The 25,380-nt window shown below is 48.1% G+C and overlaps 1 protein-coding gene across 1 annotated transcript in view; it reads right to left on the bottom strand.

Annotated features, from left to right (window-relative positions):
* Positions 1–24,710, bottom strand: part of LOC115228094 (CD81 antigen-like) — a 30,750-nt gene extending 6,040 nt beyond the window's left edge. The window contains exons 1-4 of the mRNA XM_029798761.2: positions 24,595–24,710; positions 24,274–24,501; positions 21,222–21,296; positions 77–169 (exon numbers count right to left, since the gene is read on the bottom strand). Coding sequence (XP_029654621.2) covers positions 77–169; positions 21,222–21,296; positions 24,274–24,501; positions 24,595–24,660 — 462 coding nt within the window. The 5' untranslated portion in view covers positions 24,661–24,710. The remainder of the gene's footprint in view (positions 1–76; positions 170–21,221; positions 21,297–24,273; positions 24,502–24,594) is intronic.
* Between the last annotated feature and the right edge of the window lie 670 nt (positions 24,711–25,380).

The following is a 25,380-nucleotide window of genomic DNA, read 5'->3' as shown; positions in this document are numbered from 1 at the left end:
TTTTTTTTTTCAGGTAAGAAAGTTATCAAACCAGCAATAATTCTATCTTACAACAGAAAGCTTAACTTCTACTCACATTTGTGAAGAGATTTGAAACAACCGCCTTCTGTTCAGGGCTTTTCGACTTCTCAAACAGTTCTTTTAGAGCGTCCTTTACAGTTTTCTCAAACTAGAATGGAAGAAGTTTAGAAATATCTTCAATATATTTTCAATATTCAATAACATCATCATCATCATCATCGTTTAACGCCCACTTTCCATGCTAGCATGGGTTGGATGGTTTGACTGAGGGCTAGCGAACCAGATGGCTGCATCAGGCATCAGTCTTGATCTGGCAGAGTTTCTACAGCTGGATGCCCTTCCTAACGCCAACCACTTCAAGAGTGTAGTGGGTGCTTTTACGTTCCACCAGCACAGGAGCCAGTCTGGTGACACTGGCAATGACCACGCTCAAATGGTGTTTTTATGTGCCACTGGCACAGTAGCCAGTCAGGCATCGACCATGCTCAAATGGTGCTTTTTACATGCCACTGGCACAGGAGCCAGTCTGGTAACACTGGCAACGATCATGCTCGAATGGTGCTTTTTACATGCCACTGGCAATGACCACACTTGAATGGTGTTTTTATGTGTCACTGGCACAGGAGCCAGTCAGGCATCGACCATGCTCAAATGGTGCTATTTACATGCCACTGGCACAGGGGCCAGTCTGGCAACACTGGCAACGATCATGCTCGAATGGTGCTTTTTACATGCCACTGGCAATGACCACACTTGAATGGTGTTTTTATGTGCCACTGGCACAGGAGCCAGTCAGGCATCGACCATGCTCAAATGGTGCTTTTTACATGCCACTGGCACAGGAGCCAGTCTGGCAACACTGGCAACGATCATGCTCGAATGGTGCTTTTTACATGCCACTGGCAATGACCACACTTGAATGGTGTTTTTATGTGTCACTGGCACAGGAGCCAGTCAGGCATCGACCATGCTCGAATGGTGCTTTGTACATGCCACTGGTAATGACCACACTTCAATGGTGTTTTTATGTGTCACTGGCACAGGAGCCAGTCAGGCATCGACCATGCTCAAATGGTGCTTTTTACATGTCACTGGCACAGGAGCCAGTCTGGTAACACTGGCAACGATCATGCTCGAATGGTGCTTTTTACATGCCACTGGCAATGACCACACTTGAATGGTGTTTTTATGTGTCACTGGCACAGGAGCCAGTCAGGCATCGACCATGCTCGAATGGTGCTTTTTACATGCCACTGGCAATGACCACACTTGAATGGTGTTTTTATGTGTCACTGGCACAGGAGCCAGTCAGGCATCGACCATGCTCAAATGGTGCTTTTTACATGTCACTGGCACAGGAGCCAGTCTGGTAACACTGGCAACGATCATGCTCGAATGGTGCTTTTACATGCCACTGGCAATGACCACACTTGAATGGTGTTTTTATGTGTCACTGGCACAGGAGCCAGTCAGGCATCGACCCTGCTCAAATGGTGCTTTTTATGCCACTGGCACAGGGGCCAGTCTGGCAACACTGGCAACGATCATGCTCGAATGGTGCTTTTTACATGCCACTGGCAATGACACACTTGAATGGTGTTTTATGTGCACTGGCACAGTAGCCAGTCAGCCATCGACCATGCTCAAATGGTGCTTTTTACATGTCACTGGCACAGGAGCCAGTCTGGTAACACTGGCAACGATCATGCTCGAATGGTGCTTTTTACATGCCACTGGCAATGACCACACTTGAATGGTGTTTTTATGTGTCACTGGCACAGGAGCCAGTCAGGCATCGACCATGCTCAAATGATGCTTTTTACATGCCACTGGCACAGGGGCCAGTCTGGCAACACTGGCAACGATCATGCTCGAATGGTGCTTTTTACATGCCACTGGCAATGACCACACTTGAATGGTGTTTTTATGTGCCACTGGCACAGTAGCCAGTCAGCCATCGACCATGCTCAAATGGTGCTTTTTACATGTCACTGGCACAGGAGCCAGTCTGGTAACACTGGCAACGATCATGCTCGAATGGTGCTTTTTACATGCCACTGGCAATGACCACACTTGAATGGTGTTTTTATGTGTCACTGGCACAGGAGCCAGTCAGGCATCGACCATGCTCAAACGGTGCTTTTTACATGTCCACTGGCACAGGAGCCAGTCTGGTAACACTGGCAACGATCATGCTCGAATGTGCTTTTTTACATGCCACTGGCAATGACCACACTTGAATGGGTTTTTATGTGTCACTGGCACAGGAGCCAGTCAGGCATCGACCATGCTCAAATGGTGCTTTTACATGCCACTGGCAATGACCACACTTGAATGGTGTTTTTATGTGCCACTGGCACAGGAGCCAGTCAGGCATCGACCATGCTCAAATGGTGCTTTTTACATGCCACTGGCACAGGGGCCAGTCTGGCAACACTGGCAACGATCATGCTCGAATGGTGCTTTTTACATGCCACTGGCAATGACCACACTTGAATGGTGTTTTTATGTGTCACTGACACAGGAGCCAGTCAGGCATCGACCATGCTCAAATGGTGCTTTTACATGCCACTGGCACAGGGGCCAGTCTGGCAACACTGGCAACGATCATGCTCGAATGGTGCTTTTTACATTGCCACTGGCAATGACCACACTTGAATGGTGTTTTTATGTGCCACTGGCACAGGAGCCAGTCAGGCATCGACCATGCTCAAATGGTGCTTTTACATGCCACTGGCACAGGGGCCAGTCTGGCAACACTAGCAACGATCATGCTCGAATGGTGCTTTTTACATGCCACTGGCAATGACCACACTTGAATGGTGTTTTTATGTGTCACTGGCACAGGAGCCAGTCAGGCATCGACCATGCTCAAATGGTGCTTTTACATGCCACTGGCACAGGGGCCAGTCTGGTAACACTGGCAACGATCATGCTCGAATGGTGCTTTTTACATGCCACTGGCAATGACCACACTTGAATGGTGTTTTTATGTCACTGGCACAGGAGCCAGTCAGGCATCGACCATGCTCAATGGTGCTTTTTACATGCCACTGGCACAGGGGCCAGTCTGGCAACACTGGCAACGATCATGCTCGAATGGTGCTTTTTACATGCCACTGGCAATGAACCACACTTGAATGGTGTTTTTATGTGCCACTGGCACAGTAGCCAGTCAGGCATCGACTATGCTCAAATGGTGCTTTTTACATGCCACTGGCACAGGAGCCAGTCTGGTAACACTGGCAACGATCATGCTCGAATGGTGCTTTTTACATGCCACTGGCAATGACCACACTTGAATGGTGTTTTTATGTGCCACTGGCACAGGAGCCAGTCAGGCATCGACTATGCACAAATGGTGCTTTTTACATGCCACTGGCACAGGAGCCAGTCTGGTAACACTGGCAACGATCATGCTCGAATGGTGCTTTTTACATGCCACTGGCAATGACCACACTTGAATGGTGTTTTTATGTGCCACTGGCACAGTAGCCAGTCAGCCATCGACCATGCTCAAATGGTGCTTTTTACATGTCACTGGCACAGGAGCCAGTCTGGTAACACTGGCAACGATCATGCTCGAATGGTGCTTTTTACATGCCACTGGCAATGACCACACTTGAATGGTGTTTTTATGTGCCACTGGCACAGGAGCCAGTCAGGCATCGGCCATGCTCAAATGGTGCTTTTTACATGCCACTGGCACAGGAAACAGTCTGGTAACACTGGCAACGATCATGCTCGAATGGTGCTTTTTACATGCCACTGGCAATGACCACACTTGAATGGTGTTTTTATGTGTCACTGGCACAGGAGCCAGTCAGGCATCGACCATGCTCAAACGGTGCTTTTTACATGTCACTGGCACAGGAGCCAGTCTGGTAACACTGGCAACGATCATGCTTGAATGGTGCTTTTTACATGCCACTGGCAATGACCACACTTGAATGGTGTTTTTATGTGCCACTGGCACAGCAGCCAGTCAGGCATCGACCATGCTCGAATGGTGCTTTTTACATGCCACTGGCAATGACCACACTTGAATGGTGTTTTTATGTGCCACTGGCACAGCAGCCAGTCAGGCATCGACCATGCTCGAATGGTGCTTTTTACATGCCACTGGCAATGACCACACTTGAATGGTGTTTTTTGTGTCACTGGCACAGGAGCCAGTCAGGCATCGACCATGCTCGAATGGTGCTTTTTACATGCCACTGGCAATGACCACACTTGAATGGTGTGTTTTATGTGTCACTGGCACAGGAGCCAGTCAGGCATCGACCATGCTCAAATGGTGCTTTTTACATGCCATTGGCACAGGAGCCAGTCTGGTAACACTGGCAACGATCATGCTCAAATGGTGCTTTTACATGCCACTGGTAATGACCACACTTGAATGGTGTTTTTATGTGTCACTGGCACAGGAGACAGTCTGGTAACACTGGCAACGATCATGCTCGAATGGTGCTTTTTACATGCCACTGGCAATGACCACACTTGAATGGTGTTTTTATGTGTCACTGGCACAGGAGCCAGTCAGGCATCGACCATGCTCAAATGGTGCTTTTTACATGCCACTGGCAATGACTACACTTGAATGGTGGTTTTTATGTGTCACTGGCACAGGAGCCAGTCTGGTAACACTGGCAACGATCATGCTCGAATGGTGCTTTTACATGCCACTGGCAATGACCACACTTGAATGGTGTTTTTATGTGCCACTGGCACAGGAGCCAGTCAGGCATCGACATGCTCAAATGGTGCTTTTTACATGCCACTGGCAATGACCACACTTGAATGGTGTTTTTATGTGTCACTGGCACAGGAGCCAGTCTGGTAACACTGGCAACGATCATGCTCGAATGGTGCTTTTTACATGCCACTGGCAATGACCACACTTGAATGGTGTTTTTATGTGCCACTGGCACAGGAGCCAGTCAGGCATCGACCATGCTCAAATGGTGCTTTTTACATGCCACTGGCAATGACCACACTTGAATGGTGTTTTTATGTGTCACTGGCACAGGAGCCAGTCTGGTAACACTGGCAACGATCATGCTCGAATGGTGCTTTTTACATGCCACTGGCAATGACCACACTTGAATGGTGTTTTTATGTGTCACTGGCACAGCAGCCAGTCAGGCATCGGCCATGCTCAAATGTGCTTTTTACATGTCACTGGCACAGGAGCCAGTCTGGTAACACTGGCAACGATCATGCTCGAATGGTGCTTTTTACATGCCACTGGCAATGACCACACTTGAATGGTGTTTTTATGTGTCACTGGCACAGGAGCCAGTCAGGTATCGACCATGCTCAAATGGTGCTTTTTACATGCCACTGGCACAGGGGCCAGTCTGGCAACACTGGCAACGATTATGCTCGAATGGTGCTTTTTACATGCCACTGGCAATGACCACACTTGAATGTGTTTTTATGTGTCACTGGCACAGGAGCCAGTCAGGCATCGACCATGCTCAAATGGTGCTTTTACATGCCACTGGCACAGGGGCCAGTCTGGCAACACTGGCAACGATCATGCTCGAATGGTGCTTTTTACATGCACTGGCAATGACCACACTTGAATGGTGTGTTTTATGTGTCACTGGCACAGGAGCCAGTCAGGCATCGACCATGCTCAAATGGTGCTTTTTACATGCCACTGGCACAGGGGCCAGTCTGGCAACACTGGCAACGATCATGCTCGAATGGTGCTTTTTACATGCCACTGGCAATGACCACACTTGAATGGTGTTTTTATGTGCCACTGGCACAGGAGCCAGTCAGGCATCGACCATGCTCAAATGGTGCTTTTTACATGCCACTGGCACAGGGGCCAGTCTGGTAACACTGGCAACGATCATGCTCGAATGGTGCTTTTACATGCCACTGGCAATGACCACACTTGAATGGTGTTTTTATGTGTCACTGGCACAGGAGCCAGTCAGGCATCGACCATGCTCAAATGGTGCTTTTAACATGTCACTGGCACAGGGGCCAGTCTGGTAACACTGGCAACGATCATGCTCGAATGGTGCTTTTTACATGCCACTGGCAATGACCACACTTGAATGGTGCTTTTATGTGTCACTGGCACAGGAGCCAGTCAGGCATCGACCATGCTCAAATGGTGCTTTTTACATGCCACTGGCACAGGGGCCAGTCTGGCAACACTGGCAACGATCATGCTCGAATGGGCTTTTTACATGCCACTGGCAATGACCACACTTGAATGGTGTTTTTATGTGTCACTGGCACAGGAGCCAGTCAGGCATCGACCATGCTCAAATGTGCTTTTTTACATGCCACTGGCACAGGGGCCAGTCTGGCAACACTGGCAACGATCATGCTCGAATGGTGCTTTTTACATGCCACTGGCAATGACCACACTTGAATGGTGTTTTTATGTGCCACTGGCACAGTAGCCAGTCAGGCATCGACTATGCTCAAATGGTGCTTTTTACATGCCACTGGCACAGGAGCCAGTCTGGTAACACTGGCAACGATCATGCTCGAATGGTGCTTTTTACATGCCACTGGCAATGACCACACTTGAATGGTGTTTTTATGTGCCACTGGCACAGGAGCCAGTCAGGCATCGACTATGCTCAAATGGTGCTTTTTACATGCCACTGGCACAGGAGCCAGTCTGGTAACACTGGCAACGATCATGCTCGAATGGTGCTTTTTACATGCCACTGGCAATGACCACACTTGAATGGTGTTTTTATGTGCCACTGGCACAGTAGCCAGTCAGCCATCGACCATGCTCAAATGGTGCTTTTTACATGTCACTGGCACAGGAGCCAGTCTGGTAACACTGGCAACGATCATGCTCGAATGGTGCTTTTTACATGCCACTGGCAATGACCACACTTGAATGGTGTTTTTATGTGCCACTGGCACAGGAGCCAGTCAGGCATCGGCCATGCTCAAATGGTGCTTTTTACATGCCACTGGCACAGGAGACAGTCTGGTAACACTGGCAACGATCATGCTCGAATGGTGCTTTTTACATGCCACTGGCAATGACCACACTTGAATGGTGTTTTTATGTGTCACTGGCACAGGAGCCAGTCAGGCATCGACCATGCTCAAACGGTGCTTTTTACATGTCACTGGCACAGGAGCCAGTCTGGTAACACTGGCAACGATCATGCTCGAATGGTGCTTTTTACATGCCACTGGCAATGACCACACTTGAATGGTGTTTTTATGTGTCACTGGCACAGGAGCCAGTCAGGCATCGACCATGCTCGAATGGTGCTTTTTACATGTCACTGGCACAGGAGCCAGTCTGGTAACACTGGCAACGATCATGCTCGAATGGTGCTTTTTACATGCCACTGGCAATGACCACACTTGAATGGTGTTTTTATGTGCCACTGGCACAGCAGCCAGTCAGGCATCGACCATGCTCAAACGGTGCTTTTTACATGTCACTGGCACAGGAGCCAGTCTGGTAACACTGGCAACGATCATGCTCGAATGGTGCTTTTTACATGCCACTGGCAATGACCACACTTGAATGGTGTTTTTATGTGTCACTGGCACAGGAGCCAGTCAGGCATCGACCATGCTCAAACGGTGCTTTTTACATGTCACTGGCACAGGAGCCAGTCTGGTAACACTGGCAACGATCATGCTCGAATGGTGCTTTTACATGCCACTGGCAATGACCACACTTGAATGGTGTTTTTATGTGCCACTGGCACAGCAGCCAGTCAGGCATCGACCATGCTCGAATGGTGCTTTTTACATGCCACTGGCAATGACCACACTTGAATGGTGTTTTTATGTGTCACTGGCACAGGAGCCAGTCAGGCATCGACCATGCTCGAATGGTGCTTTTTACATGCCACTGGCAATGACCACACTTGAATGGTGTTTTGATGTGTCACTGGCACAGGAGCCAGTCAGGCATCGACTATGCTCAAATGGTGCTTTTTACATGCCACTGGCACAGGAGCCAGTCTGGTAACACTGGCAACGATCATGCTCGAATGGTGCTTTTTACATGCCACTGGCAATGACTACACTTGAATGGTGTTTTTATGTGTCACTGGCACAGGAGCCAGTCAGGCATCGACCATGCTCAAAAGGTGCTTTTTACATGCCAGTGGCAATGACCACACTTGAATGGTGTTTTTATGTGTCACTGGCACAGGAGCCAGTCTGGTAACACTGGCAACGATCATGCTCGAATGGTGCTTTTACATGCCACTGGCAATGACCACATTGAATGGTGTTTTTATGTGTCACTGGCACAGCAGCCAGTCAGGCATCGGCCATGCTCAAATGGTGCTTTTTACATGTCACTGGCACAGGAGCCAGTCTGGTAACACTGGCATCGACCATGCTCAAATGGTGCTTTTTACATGCCACTGGCAATGACCACACTTGAATGGTGTTTTTATGTGTCACTGGCACAGGAGCCAGTCTGGTAACACTGGCAACGATCATGCTCGAATGGTGCTTTTACATGCCACTGGCAATGACCACACTTGAATGGTGTTTTTATGTGTCACTGGCACAGCAGCCAGTCAGGCATCGGCCATGCTCAAATGGTGCTTTTTACATGTCACTGGCACAGGAGCCAGTCTGGTAACACTGGCAACGATCATGCTCGAATGGTGCTTTTTACATGCCACTGGCAATGACCACACTTGAATGGTGTTTTTATGTGTCACTGGCACAGGAGCCAGTCAGGTATCGACCATGCTCAAATGGTGCTTTTTACATGCCACTGGCACAGGAGCCAGTCTGGTAACACTGGCAACGATCATGCTCGAATGGTGCTTTTTACATGCCACTGGCAATGACCACACTTGAATGGTGTTTTTATGTGTCACTGGCACAGGAGCCAGTCTGGTAACACTGGCAACGATCATGCTCGAATGGTGCTTTTTACATGCCACTGGCAATGACCACACTTGAATGGTGTGTTTTTATGTGCCACTGGCACAGGAGCCAGTCTGGTAACACTGGCAACGATCATGCTCGAATGGTGCTTTTACATGCCACTGGCAATGACCACACTTGAATGGTGTTTTTATGTGCCACTGGCACAGGAGCCAGTCTGGTAACACTGGCACGATCATGCTCGAATGGTGCTTTTTACATGCCACTGGCAATGACCACACTTGAATGGTGTTTTTATGTGTCACTGGCACAGGAGCCAGTCAGGCATCGACCATGCTCAAATGGTGCTTTTTACATGCCACTGGCACAGGAGCCAGTCTGGTAACACTGGCAACGATCATGCTCGAATGGTGCTTTTTACATGCCACTGGCAATGACCACACTTGAATGGTGTTTTTATGTGTCACTGGCACAGGAGCCAGTCTGGTAACACTGGCAACGATCATGCTCGAATGGTGCTTTTTACATGCCACTGGCAATGACCACACTTGAATGGTGTTTTTATGTGCCACTGGCACAGGAGCCAGTCAGGCATCGGCCATGCTCAAATGGTGCTTTTTACATGCCACTGGCACAGGAGCCAGTCTGGTAACACTGGCAACGATCATGCTCGAATGGTGCTTTTTACATGCCACTGGCAATGACCACACTTGAATGGTGTTTTTATGTGTCACTGGCACAGGAGCCAGTCAGGTATCGACCATGCTCAAATGGTGCTTTTTACATGCCACTGGCACAGGAGCCAGTCTGGTAACACTGGCAACGATCATGCTCGAATGGTGCTTTTTACATGCCACTGGCAATGACCACACTTGAATGGTGTTTTTATGTCCCACTGGCACAGGAGCCAGTCAGGCATCGGCCATGCTCAAATGGTGCTTTTACATGACACTGGCACAGGAGCCAGTCTGGTAACACTGGCAACGATCATGCTCGAATGGTGCTTTTTACATGCCACTGGCAATGACCACACTTGAATGGTGTTTTTATGTGCCACTGGCACAGGAGCCAGTCAGGCATCGACCATGCTCAAATGGTGCTTTTTACATGCCACTGGCACAGGAGCCAGTCAGGCATCGACCATGCTCAAATGGTGCTTTTTACATGTCACTGGCACAGGAGCCAGTCTGGTAACACTGGCAACGATCATGCTCGAATGGTGCTTTTTACATGCCACTGGCAATGACGACACTTGAATGGTGTTTTTATGTGTCACTGGCACAGGAGCCAGTCAGGTATCGACCATGCTCAAATGGTGCTTTTTACATGCCTCTGGCACAGGAGCCAGTCTGGTAACACTGGCAACGATCATGCTCGAATGGTGCTTTTACATGCCACTGGTAATGACCACACTTGAATGGGGTTTTTATGTATCACTGGCACAGGAGCCAGTCAGGTATCGACCATGCTCAAATGGTGCTTTTTACATGCCTCTGGCACAGGAGCCACTCTGGTAACACTGGCAACGATCATGCTCGAATGGTGCTTTTTACATGCCACTGGCAATGACCACACTTGAATGGGGTTTTTATGTGTCACTGGCACAGGAGCCAGTCAGGTATCGACCATGCTCAAATGGTGCTTTTTACATGCCTCTGGCACAGGAGCCAGTCTGGTAACACTGGCAACGATCATGCTCGAATGGTGCTTTTTACATGCCACTGGCAATGACCACACTTGAATGGGGTTTTTATGTGTCACTGGCACAGGAGCCAGTCAGGTATCGACCATGCTCAAATGGTGCTTTTTACATGCCTCTGGCACAGGAGCCAGTCTGGTAACACTGGCAACGATCATGCTCGAATGGTGCTTTTTACATGCCACTGGCAATGACCACACTTGAATGGGGTTTTTATGTGTCACTGGCACAGGAGCCAGTCAGGTATCGACCATGCTCAAATGGTGCTTTTTACATGCCTCTGGCACAGGAGCCAGTCTGGTAACACTGGCAACGATCATGCTCGAATGGTGCTTTTTACATGCCACTGGCAATGACCACACTTGAATCGTGTTTTTATGTGTCACTGGCACAGCAGCCAGTCAGGCATCGACCATGCTCAAATGGTGCTTTTTACATGCCACTGGCAATGACCACACTTGAATGGTGTTTTTATGTGTCACTGGCACAGGAGCCAGTCAGGCATCGACCATGCTCGAATGGTGCTTTTTACATGCCACTGGCAATGACCACACTTGAATCGTGTTTTTATGTGTCACTGGCACAGCAGCCAGTCAGGCATCGACCATGCTCAAATGGTGCTTTTTACATGCCAGTGGCAATGACCACATTTGAATGGTGTTTTTATGTGTCACTGGCACAGGAGCCAGTCAGCATCGACCATGCTCAAATGGTGCTTTTTACATGCCACTGGCACAGGAGCCAGTCTGGTAACACTGGCAACGATCATGCTCGAATGGTGCTTTTTACATGCCACTGGCAATGACCACACTTGAATGGTGTTTTTATGTGCCACTGGCACAGTAGCCAGTCAGGCATCGACCATGCTCAAATGGTGCTTCTTACATGCCACTGGCACAGGAGCCAGTCTGGTAACACTGGCAACGATCATGCTCGAATGGTGCTTTTTACATGCCACTGGCAATGACCACACTTGAATGGTGTTTTTATGTGCCACTGGCACAGTAGCCAGTCAGGCATCGACCATGCTCAAATGGTGCTTTTTACATGCCTCTGGCACAGGAGCCAGTCTGGTAACACTGGCAACGATCATGTTCGAATGGTGCTTTTTACATGCCACTGGCAATGACCACACTTGAATAGTGTTTTTATGTGCCACTGGCACAGTAGCCAGTCAGGCATCGACCATGCTCAAATGGTGCTTTTTACATGTCACTGGCACAGGAGCCAGTCTGGTAACACTGGCAACGATCATGCTCGAATGGTGCTTTTTACATGCCACTGGTAATGACCACACTTGAATGGTGTTTTTATGTGTCACTGGCACAGGAGCCAGTCAGGCATCGACCATGCTCAAATGGTGCTTTTTACATGCCACTGGCACAGGAGCCTGTCTGGTAACACTGGCAACGATCATGCTCGAATGGTGCTTTGTACATGCCACTGGTAATGACCACACTTGAATGGTGTTTTTATGTTCCACTGGCACAGTAGCCAGTCAGGCATCGACCATGCTCAAATGGTGCTTTTACATGCCTCTGGCACAGGAGCCAGTCTGGTAACACTGGCAACGATCATGCTCGAATGGTGCTTTTACATGCCACTGGCAATGACCACACTTGAATGGGGTTTTTATGTGTCACTGGCACAGGAGCCAGTCAGGTATCGACCATGCTCAAATGGTGCTTTTTACATGCCACTGGCACAGGAGCCAGTCTGGTAACACTGGCAACGATCATGCTCGAATGGTGCTTTTTACATGCCACTGGTAATGACCACACTTGAATGGTGTTTTTATGTGTCACTGGCACAGGAGCCAGTCAGGTATCGACCATGCTCAAATGGTGCTTTTTACATGCCACTGGCACAGGAGCCTGTCTGGTAACACTGGCAACGATCATGCTCGAATGGTGCTTTGTACATGCCACTGGTAATGACCACACTTGAATGGGGTTTTTATGTGTCACTGGCACAGGAGCCAGTCAGGCATCGACCATGCTCAAATGGTGCTTTTTACATGCCACTGGCACAGGAGCCAGTCTGGTAACACTGGCAACGATCATGCTCGAATGGTGCTTTTTACATGCCACTGGCAATGACCACACTTGAATGGGGTTTTTATGTGTCACTGGCACAGGAGCCAGTCAGGCATCGACCATGCTCAAATGGTGCTTTTTACATGCCACTGGCACAGGAGCCAGTCTGGTAACACTGGCAACGATCATGCTCGAATGGTGCTTTTTACATGCCACTGGCAATGACCACACTTGAATGGTGTTTTTATGTGCCACTGGCACAGTAGCCAGTCAGCCATCGACCATGCTCAAATGGTGCTTCTTACATGCCACTGGCACAGGAGCCAGTCTGGTAACACTGGCAACGATCATGCTCGAATGGTGCTTTTTACATGCCACTGGCAATGACCACACTTGAATGGGGTTTTTATGTGTCACTGGCACAGGAGCCAGTCAGGCATCGACCATGCTCAAATGGTGCTTTTTACATGCCACTGGCACAGGAGCCAGTCTGGTAACACTGGCAACGATCATGCTCGAATGGTGCTTTTTACATGCCACTGGCAATGACCACACTTGAATGGTGTTTTTATGTGCCACTGGCACAGTAGCCAGTCAGGCATCGACCATGCTCAAATGGTGCTTCTTACATGCCACTGGCACAGGAGCCAGTCTGGTAACACTGGCAACGATCATGCTCGAATGGTGCTTTTTACATGCCACTGGTAATGACCACACTTGAATGGTGTTTTTATGTGTCACTGGCACAGGAGCCAGTCAGGCATCGACTATGCTCAAATGGTGCTATTTACATGCCACTGGCACAGGAGCCAGTCTGGTAACACTGGCAACGATCATGCTCGAATGGTGCTTTTACATGCCACTGGCAATGACCACACTTGAATGGTGCTTTTATGTGTCACTGGCACAGGAGCCAGTCAGGCATCGACCATGCTCAAATGGTGCTTCTTACATGCCACTGGCACAGGAGCCAGTCTGGTAACACTGGCATCGACCATGCTCGAATGGTGCTTTTTACATGCCACTGGCAATGACCACACTTGAATGGTGTTTTTATGTGTCACTGGCACAGGTGCCAGTCAGGCATCGACCATGCTCAAATGGTGCTTCTTACATGCCACTGGCACAGGAGCCAGTCTGGTAACACTGGCATCGACCATGCTCGAATGGTGCTTTTTACATGCCACTGGCAATGACCACACTTGAATGGTGCTTTTATGTGTCACTGGCACAGGAGCCAGTCAGATATCGACCATGCTCAAATGGTGCTTCTTACATGCCACTGGCACAGGAGCCAGTCTGGTAACACTGGCATCGACCATGCTCGAATGGTGCTTTTTACATGCCACTGGCAATGACCACACTTGAATGGTGTTTTTATGTGTCACTGGCACAGGAGCCAGTCAGGCATCGACCATGCTCAAATGGTGCTTTTTACATGCCACTGGCACAGGAGCCAGTCTGGTAACACTGGCAACGATCATGCTCGAATGGTGCTTTTTACATGCCACTGGCAATGACCACACTTGAATGGTGCTTTTATGTGTCACTGGCACAGGAGCCAGTCAGGTATCGACCATGCTCAAATGGTGCTTCTTACATGCCACTGGCACAGGAGCCAGTCTGGTAACACTGGCATCGACCATGCTCGAATGGTGCTTTTTACATGCCACTGGCAATGACCACACTTGAATGGTGTTTTTATGTGTCACTGGCACAGGAGCCAGTCAGGCATCGACCATGCTCAAATGGTGCTTTTTACATGCCACTGGCACAGGAGCCAGTCTGGTAACACTGGCATCGACCATGCTCGAATGGTGCTTTTTACATGCCACTGGCAATGACCACACTTGAATGGTGTTTTTATGTGTCACTGGCACAGGAGCCAGTCAGGCATCGACCATGCTCAAATGGTGCTTTTACATGCCAGTGGCAATGACCACACTTGAATGGTGTTTTTATGTGTCACTGGCACAGGAGCCAGTCAGGTATCGACCATGCTCAAATGGTGCTTCTTACATGCCACTGGCACAGGAGCCAGTCTGGTAACACTGGCATCGACCATGCTCGAATGGTGCTTTTTACATGCCAGTGGCAATGACCACACTTGAATGGTGTTTTTATGTGTCACTGGCACAGGAGCCAGTCAGGCATCGACCATGCTCAAATGGTGCTTTTACATGCCACTGGCAATGACCACACTTGAATGGTGTTTTTATGTGTCACTGGCACAGGAGCCAGTCAGGCATCGACCATGCTCAAATAGTGCTTTTTACATGCCACTGGCACAGGAGCCAGTCTGGTAACACTGGCAACGATCATGCTCGAATGGTGCTTTTTACATTCCACTGGCAATGACCACACTTGAATGGTGCTTTTATGTGTCACTGGCACAGGAGCCAGTCAGGTATCGACCATGCTCAAATGGTGCTTCTTACATGCCACTGGCACAGGAGCCAGTCTGGTAACACTGGCATCGACCATGCTCGAATGGTGCTTTTTACATGCCACTGGCAATGACCACACTTGAATGGTGTTTTTATGTGTCACTGGCACAGGAGCCAGTCAGGCATCGACCATGCTCAAATGGTGCTTTTACATGCCACTGGCAATGACCACACTTGAATGGTGTTTTTATGTGTCACTGGCACAGGAGCCAGTCAGGTATCGACCATGCTCAAATGGTGCTTCTTACATGCCACTGGCACAGGAGCCAGTCTGGTAACACTGGCATCGACCATGCTCGAATGGTGCTTTTTACATGCCACTGGCAATGACCACACTTGAATGGTGTTTTTATGTGTCACTGGCACAGGAGCCAGTCAGGCATCGACCATGCTCAAATGGTGCTTTTACATGCCACTGGCAATGACCACACTTGAATGGTGTTTTTATGTGTCACTGGCACAGGAGCCAGTCAGGTATCGACCATGCTCAAATGGTGCTTTTTACATGCCACTGGCACAGGAGCCAGTCTGGTAACACTGGCATCGACCATGCTCGAATGGTGCTTTTTACATGCCACTGGCAATGACCACACTTGAATGGTGTTTTTATGTGTCACTGGCACAGGAGCCAGTCAGGCATCGACCATGCTCAAATGGTGCTTTTTACATGCCACTGGCACAGGAGCCAGTCTGGTAACACTGGCATCGACCATGCTCGAATGGTGCTTTTTACATGCCACTGGCAATGACCACACTTGAATGGTGTTTTTATGTGTCACTGGCACAGGAGCCAGTCAGGCATCGACCATGCTCAAATGGTGCTTTTTACATGCCACTGGCACAGGAGCCAGTCTGGTAACACTGGCATCGACCATGCTCGAATGGTGCTTTTTACATGCCACTGGCAATGACCACACTTGAATGGTGTTTTTATGTGTCACTGGCACAGGAGCCAGTCAGGCATCGACCATGCTCAAATGGTGCTTTTTACATGCCACTGGCACAGGAGCCAGTCTGGTAACACTGGCATCGACCATGCTCGAATGGTGCTTTTTACATGCCACTGGCAATGACCACACTTGAATGGTGTTTTTATGTGTCACTGGCACAGGAGCCAGTCAGGCATCGACCATGCTCAAATGGTGCTTTTTACATGCCACTGGCACAGGAGCCAGTCTGGTAACACTGGCATCGACCATGCTCGATTGGTGCTTTTTACATGCCACTGGCAATGACCACACTTGAATGGTGTTTTTATGTGTCACTGGCACAGGAGCCAGTCAGGCATCGACCATGCTCAAATGGTGCTTTTTACATGCCACTGGCACAGGAGCCAGTCTGGTAACACTGGCAACGATCATGCTCGAATGGTGCTTTGTACATGCCACTGGTAATGACCACACTTGAATGGTGTTTTTATGTGCCACTGGCACAGTAGCCAGTCAGCCATCGACCATGCTCAAATGGTGCTTTTTACATGCCACTGGCACAGGAGCCAGTCTGGTAACACTGGCAACGATCATGCTCGAATGGTGCTTTTTACATGCCACTGGTAATGACCACACTTGAATGGTGTTTTTATGTGCACTGGCACAGTAGCCAGTCAGCCATCGACCATGCTCAAATGGTTTTTTTACATGCCACTGGTAATGACCACACTTGAATGGTGTTTTTATGTGTCACTGGCACAGGAGCCAGTCAGGCATCGACCATGCTCAAATGGTGCTTTTTACATGCCACTGGCACAGGAGCCAGTCTGGTAACACTGGCAACGATCATGCTCGAATGGTGCTTTTTACATGCCACTGGTAATGACCACACTTGAATGGGGTTTTTATGTGTCACTGGCACAGGAGCCAGTCAGGCATCGGCCATGCTCAAATGGTGCTTTTTACATGCCACTGGCACAGGAGCCAGTCTGGTAACACTGGCAACGATCATGCTCGAATGGTGCTTTTTACATGCCACTGGTAATGACCACATTTGAATGGTGTTTTTATGTGCCACTGGCACAGGAGCCAGTCAGGCATCGACCATGCTCAAATGGTGCTTTTTACATGCCACTGGCACAGGAGCCAGTCTGGTAACACTGGCAACGATCATGCTCGAATGGTGCTTTTTACATGCCACTGGTAATGACCACACTTGAATGGTGTTTTTATGTGCCACTGGCACAGTAGCCAGTCAGCCATCGACCATGCTCAAATGGTGCTTTTTACATGCCACTGGCACAGGAGCCAGTCTGGTAACACTGGCAACGATCATGCTCGAATGGTGCTTTTTACATGCCACTGGTAATGACCACACTTGAATGGTGTTTTTATGTGCCACTGGCACAGTAGCCAGTCAGCCATCGACCATGCTCAAATGGTGTTTTTTACATGCCACTGGTAATGACCACACTTGAATGGTGTTTTTATGTGTCACTGGCACAGGAGCCAGTCAGGCATCGACCATGCTCAAATGGTGCTTTTTACATGCCACTGGCACAGGAGCCAGTCTGGTAACACTGGCAACGATCATGCTCGAATGGTGCTTTTTACATGCCACTGGTAATGACCACACTTGAATGGGGTTTTTATGTGTCACTGGCACAGGAGCCAGTCAGGCATCGGCCATGCTCAAATGGTGCTTTTTACATGCCACTGGCACAGGAGCCAGTCTGGTAACACTGGCAACGATCATGCTCGAATGGTGCTTTTACATGCCACTGGCAATGACCACACTTGAATGGTGTTTTTATGTGTCACTGGCACAGGAGCCAGTCAGGCATCGACCATGCTCAAATGGTGCTTTTTACATGCCTCTGGCACAGGAGCCAGTCTGGTAACACTGGCAACGATCATGCTCGAATGGTGCTTTTTACATGCCACTGGCATTGAACACACTTGAATGGTGTTTTTATGTGTCACTGGCACAGGAGCCAGTCAGGCATCGACCATGCTCAAATGGTGCTTTTTACATGCCACTGGCACAGGAGCCAGTCTGGTAACACTGGCAACGATCATGCTCGAATGGTGCTTTTTACATGCCACTGGCAATGACCACACTTGAATGGTGATTCTATGTGTCACTGGCACAGGAGCCAGTCAGGCATCGACCATGCTCAAACGGTGCTTTTTATATGCCACTGGCACAGGGGCCAGTCTGGCAACACTGGCAACGATCATGCTCGAATGGTGCTTTGTACATGCCACTGGTAATGACCACACTTGAATGGTGTCTTTATGTGTCACTGGCACAGGAGCCAGTCAGGCATCGACCATGCTCAAATGGTGCTTTTTACATGCCACTGGCACAGGAGCCAGTCTGGTAACACTGGCAACGATCATGCTCGAATGGTGCTTTGTACATGCCACTGGTAATGACCACACTTGAATGGTGTTTTTATGTGCCACTGGCACAGTAGCCAGTTAGCCATCGACCATGCTCAAATGGTGCTTTGTACATGCCTCTGGCACAGGAGCCAGTCTGGTAACACTGGCAACGATCATGCTCGAATGGTGCTTTTTACATGCCACTGGTAATGACCACACTTGAATGGTGTTTTTATGTGCCACTGGCACAGGAGCCAGTCAGGCATCGACCATGCTCAAATGGTGCTTTTTACATGCCACTGGCACAGGAGCCAGTCTGGTAACACTGGCAACGATCATGCTCGAATGGTGCTTTTTACATGCCACTGGCAATGACCACACTTGAATGGTGTTTTTATGTGCCACTGGCACAGGAGCCAGTCAGGCATCGACCATGCTCAAATGGTGCTTTTACATGCCACTGGCACAGGAGCCAGTCTGGTAACACTGGCAACGATCATGCTCGAATGGTGCTTTTTACATGCCACTGGCAATGACCACACTTGAATGGTGTTTTTATGTGCCACTGGCACAGGAGCCAGTCAGGCATCGACCATGCTCAAATGGTGCTTTTTACATGTCACTGGCACAGGAGCCAGTCTGGTAACACTGGCAACGATCATGCTCGAATGGTGCTTTTACATGCCACTGGCAATGACCACACTTGAATGGTGTTTTTATGTGCCACTGGCACAGGAGCCAGTCAGGCATCGACCATGCTCAAATGGTGCTTTTTACATGCCACTGGCACAGGAGCCAGTCTGGTAACACTGGCAACGATCATGCTCGAATGGTGCTTTGTACATGCCACTGGTAATGACCACACTTGAATGGTGTTTTTATGTGTCACTGGCACAGGAGCCAGTCAGGCATCGACCATGCTCAAATGGTGCTTTTTACATGCCACTGGCACAGGAGCCAGTCTGGTAACACTGGCAACGATCATGCTCGAATGGTGCTTTGTACATGCCACTGGTAATGACCACACTTGAATGGTGTTTTTATGTGCCACTGGCACAGGAGCCAGTCAGGCATCGACCATGCTCGAATGGTGCTTTTTACATGCCACTGGCAATGACCACACTTGAATGGTGTTTTTATGTGTCACTGGCACAGGAGCCAGTCAGCCATCGACCATGCTCAAATGGTGCTTTTTACATGCCACTGGCACAGGAGCCAGTCTGGTAACACTGGCAACGATCATGCTCGAATGGTGCTTTTTACATGCCACTGGCAATGACCACACTTGAATGGTGTTTTTATGTGCCACTGGCACAGGAACCAGTCAGCCATCGACCATGCTCAAATGGTGCTTTTTACATGCCACTGGCACAGGAGCCAGTCTGGTAACACTGGCAACGATCATGCTCGAATGGTGCTTTTACATGCCACTGGCAATGACCACACTTGAATGGTTTTTTTGTGTCACTGGCACAGGAACCAGTCAGCCATCGACCATGCTCAAATGGTGCTTTTTACATGCCACTGGCACAGGAGCCAGTCTGGTAACACTGGCAACGATCATGCTCGAATGGTGCTTTGTACATGCCACTGGTAATGACCACACTTGAATGGTTGTTTTATGTGCCACTGGCACAGGAGCCAGTCAGGCATCGACCATGCTCGAATGGTGCTTTTTACATGCCACTGGCAATGACCACACTTGAATGGTGTTTTTATGTGTCACTGGCACAGGAACCAGTCAGCCATCGACCATGCTCAAATGGTGCTTTTTACATGCCACTGGCACAGGAGCCAGTCTGGTAACACTGGCAACGATCATGCTCGAATGGTGCTTTTTACATGCCACTGGTAATGACCACACTTGAATGGTGTTTTTATGTGTCACTGGCACAGGAGCCAGTCAGGCATCGACCATGCTCAAACGGTGCTTTTTACATGTCACTGGCACAGGAGCCAGTCTGGTAAAACTGGCAACGATCATGCTCGAATGGTGCTTTGTACATGCCACTGGTAATGACCACACTTGAATGGTGTTGTTTTTATGTGCCACTGGCACAGTAGCCAGTCAGCCATCGACCATGCTCAAATGGGCTTTTTACATGCCACTGGCACAGGAGCCAGTCTGGTAACACTGGCAACGATCATGCTCGAATGGTGCTTTGTACATGCCACTGGCAATGACCACACTTGAATGGTGTTTTTACATGTCACTGGCACAGGAGCCAGTCTGGTAACACTGGCAACGATCATGCTCAAATGGTGCTTTTTACATGCCACTGGCAATGACCACACTTGAATGTGTGTTTTTATGTGCCACTGGCACAGGAGCCAGTCAGGCATCGACCATGCTCAAATGGTGCTTTTACATGCCACGGCACAGGAGCCAGTCTGGTAACACTGGCATCGACCATGCTCGAATGGTGCTTTGTACATGCCACTGGTAATGACCACACTTGAATGGTGTTTTTATGTGCCACTGGCACAGGAGCCAGTCAGGCATCGACCATGCTCAAATGGTGCTTTTTACATGCCACTGGCAATGACCACACTTGAATGGTGTTTTTATGTGTCACTGGCACAGGAGCCAGTCAGGCATCGACCATGCTCAAATGGTGCTTTTTACATGCCACTGGCACAGGAGCCAGTCTGGTAACACTGGCAACGATCATGCTCGAATGGTGCTTTTTACATGCCACTGGCACAGGAGCCAGTCAGTGGCTCCGGCAACAATCACTGATAAAAAAAGTGAACATAAAACAAGATATGTAATAAATTAAAACTGGATTCATTTGTATCAAAAATAATCAGGTTTTTCTTAATTAATTCTAATTACCTTTGGCCGAGTCACAATGATCATTACGAAGACAGCAACTTGTAGAGCAAGGATAATGGTCATTATTGTACTGTACTGGAAAATAAAAGACATAGGTTCAAATAGTACTGATTGCAGTGAGAAAAATGGGAAAAAACGTTGTAACAAAAACTATTTTGAATAATCCTTTTCACTATAAGCACAAGGTCTGAAATTGGTGGGCGCGGGGGGGGGGGGGAGTTTAATACATCGCCCCCCCCAGTGTGGCACTGGTACTTAATTTATCACCTCAAAAGGATGAATGGCAAAGTCGACCTCAGCGGAATTTGAACTCAGAATGTTGAGTAATAATAATAATAATAATAATCAATATTGGGGGAAATGGGGAAGAGTCAATTACATCGGACCCCAGTGTTCAACTGGTACTTATTTTGTATACTGTAAACAGCTTAATGCAGATAATTTTTATCGACAAAATCTTACATGGATCCCCAAGTGTCATATAACCCCTTGAGAATGACTGGGTTAAAAAAGGGAAATGTTGTAAGGGCTGTGGTGCCATGTTGTAAGGGCTGTGGTGCCATGTTGTAAGGGCTGTGGTGCCATGTTGTAAGGGGTGTGGTGCCAAGTTTTCTCCTGCTGGTTGCTGTTCTTAGAACCAACCTTGTTCGAATCCAAGGTAACATCATCACCCCACCTCACTCCTTTGAACAACATGCACCTTAATGGATTACTATGTTTGCAAGGAAGGGCGGTGAGCTGGCAGAATCGTTAGCACGCCGGGCTAAGTGCTTAGCGGTATTTCGTCTGTCGTTACGTTCTGAGTTCAAATTCCGCCGAGGTCAACTTTGCCTTTCATCTTTTCGGAGTTAATAAATTAAGTACCAGTTACGCACTGGGGTCGATGTAATCGTCTTAATCTGTTTGTCTGTCCTTGTTTGTCCTCTCTGTGTTTGACTCCTTGTGGGTAGTAAAGAAATAGGTATTTCGTCTGCCGTTACTGGGGTCGATGTAATGAACTTAATCCGTTTGTCCTCTCTGTGTTTAGCCCCTTGTGGGTAATAAAGAAACAGATACACCTATAACATACGACCAACTGATTAAATTTGCTTCAGAACCATGAGGCCCTAGGTTCATCTCTACTGCTTGGCGTTTTGAGCAAATGTTTTTTTCTATAGCTTTGGATTGACCCAAAGCTCACAAGTGAAACTGAGCAGATGACAGATGAAAGAACTGCAATTGAAAGACGTAGCTATTCACATTCAAAATCAAAAATCAAAATCGATCAACATGAATGGAAATTGTAGCTGTGATGCCGGTGGCACATAAGAGAACCATCCGAATGTGGCCGTTGCCAGCGCCGCCCCGACTGGCCTCCATGCCGGTGGCACGTAAAAAGCATCATCCGATCGTGGCCGTTTGCCAGCCTCGCCTGGCACGTAAAAAGCACCCACTACACTCATGGAGTGGTTGGTGTTAGGAAGGACATCCAGCCGTAGAAACATTGCCAGATCAGACTGGGCCTGGTGCAGCCTCCTGGCTTCCCAGACCCCAGTTGCACCGTCCAACCCATGCCAGCATGGAAAGCGGACGCTAAACGATGATGATGATAGATTGTCACACTAATTCTACCTGAGAAATTAAGTTATGGATACACCTGTCTGTGGAATGGTAAGGCATCTGCAAACACCTTACAGGTGCCATATACAAACAAACAAAAGGTATTTTACTCAGATTTTACATCACCGTGTTTGCTACATCATCATCGTTTAACATCTGTTTTCCATGCTGGCATGGGTTGGACGGTTCGACAAGGGTCTGGGAAGCCAGGAGGCTGCACCAGGCTCCAGTCTGATGTGGCAGTGTTTCCACAGCTGGATGCCCTTCCTATGGCCAACCACTCCGTGAATGTAGTGGGTGCTTTTATCGTGCCACCGAGACAGGTGCCAGGCGAGGCCGGCAACAGCCACGATCGGTTGGTGCATTTTACGTGCCACCGGCACTGGTATCACAACTACAATTTCCATTGATTTTTGATTGATTTCGATTTCACTTGCCTCAACAGGTTTTCGCAAGCAGAGTTTTGTGTCCCAAGAAGAAAAGGTACAAGTACCAAAATATGTATGATAAATATATAGCATCTCGAAAGAGTCCAGAAGCTGGCTACCCGCATGGTTCTTGGTCTCAAGAATTTGTCTTATGAAGAAAGGCTGAAGACGCTCACCTTTATTCTCTAGAAAAACGACGATGCCATGGTGATCTCATTCTCGCTCACAATATCATAAGCAGAAAGTGTAACCTCTCAAAAGAGCTGTTCTTCACTCCTGCTCCAGAGCATCGGCTGCGGGGTCATTCCGAAAAGCTCTTCCTGCGACGATTTCATCTCAATCGAAGGAGAGGGGCTTTCTCCGTCCAGGTTGCGGATCCGTGGAATAAGCTGCCGGACGAGATGGTGAAGATGCCGATGACCGCTCGGTTTAAAGTCTCCCTTGATCACAAGTGGCCTGAACTCTTTGCATGAACACCACCCTGTACATAACTCCATGTCCCCCTACATGGCCTTGCATTTTGCTTTTTGAGCCAAAAAATTAACTAATTAACCAACTAACATTCCAATCAAAAGACAAATTTGTCTTATTTTCCTGCCTAGGATTTCTTTACCATGCAAATCCCAAACCTATTTTATAAGGAAAAATAATAAAAACTCTCAATAATAGAAATATAAAAATTACTAAGTCTCTATAATAGAGATTGCGGCAGCGTTTACTTGAAATTAATTGTTATCGCCATATTAATATGGCATTCTTATAGATATAAGAATAATCGCTGCAGCTGGTCAGCTCCATGAGGCCACCGCCATCAAGATAGCTATTGATACACGATCTGTATCCATTATAACCTTCGAACAAGGGAGGTCAGCCGCTTCACACTGCCAGTCCGACAGCTACAGATGCGTTTCGGGGTATTGCCCCATGTCAATATAGTGCAGTCAGACCGCAGGTGTCGCCACTGACGTCTCTGTTCGAAGGTTTCTATTTACCTAGTTTATTTAGAAAGCAGGTAATATACTCACTGTTCCAAGCATCCAGATGTTCTCTTTCCATGTTCCAAAGCAACCGAAGAATGCAATAAATACAGCAACAACAGATGCAATTATCAGAACGATGGCACCGGCCTTAATCGTCTCATTATCAAAGCCATCAAGAACACCTTCAATTTTAATTTCGTCAAGCCCCTCTAGTAAAAGGTCCTTTCTAGCCAGCAAGACGCTTCCGAGGGCAACACCAGCAATACCCAAGATCTGAAAAAAAAATAAAATCATTGCAGAATTGGTAACTGATCGTCAAGTAAAACAATTTAATGACAATTTTTAAATATGTAAAATTCTACTTACAAAGATGATCAAATTAAAGAAAAAAAGAATATATTTCATACAGTTTTCTGAAGATCCACCATCCATTTTGAATTTGGATCTGAAACGATTAAAATTTGGGTTTTAAAAACAGATTTTCAAGAAAATGTTTACAGTAAAATTTCAAAATAGTATTAGTGCTGCTCTGAAATTGCTTGCTGTTCTTGGAATTTAACAAGAATCTTTAAAAACTCACGTTACAAGGGAATTATTTCAGACATATCATGGCATTAGGAAGAGCAACCAGTCATATAAACCATACCAAAATTGAAGTGGAGGCGCAATGGCCCAGTGGTTAGGGCAGCGGACTCGCGGTCGTAGGATCGCGGTTTCGATTCCCAGACCGGGTGTTGTGAGTGTTTATTGAGCGAAAACACCTAAAAGCTCCACGAGGCTCCGGCAGGGATGGTGGTGATCCCTGCTGTACTCTTTCACCACAACTTTCTCTCACTCTTTCTTCCTGTTTCTCTTGTACCTGTATTTCAAAGGGCCGGCCTTGTCACACTCTGTGTCACGCTGAATATCCCCGAGAACTACGTTAAGGGTACATGTGTCTGTGGAGTGCTCAGCCACTTACACGTTAATTTCACGAGCAGGCTGTTCCGTTGATTGGATCAACCGGAACCCTCGTCGTCGTAACCGACGGAGTGCTTCCATCCACCAAAATTGAAATACTGGAGTCAAATATCTCGGATTCACTGGTTCCTATCTAATCCAACCGTTCAACCCATGCAGGCCTAAAGGGTCATGACAAAGTCAAATATAACA

The sequence above is a fragment of the Octopus sinensis genome, unplaced genomic scaffold (genome assembly GCF_006345805.1).
Source record: "Octopus sinensis unplaced genomic scaffold, ASM634580v1 Contig09395, whole genome shotgun sequence".
Taxonomy (NCBI): Eukaryota; Metazoa; Mollusca; class Cephalopoda; order Octopoda; family Octopodidae; genus Octopus; species Octopus sinensis.
The sequence above is the reverse complement of the archived record's forward strand: the minus strand, read 5'-3'. Positions and strand labels throughout refer to the sequence as shown.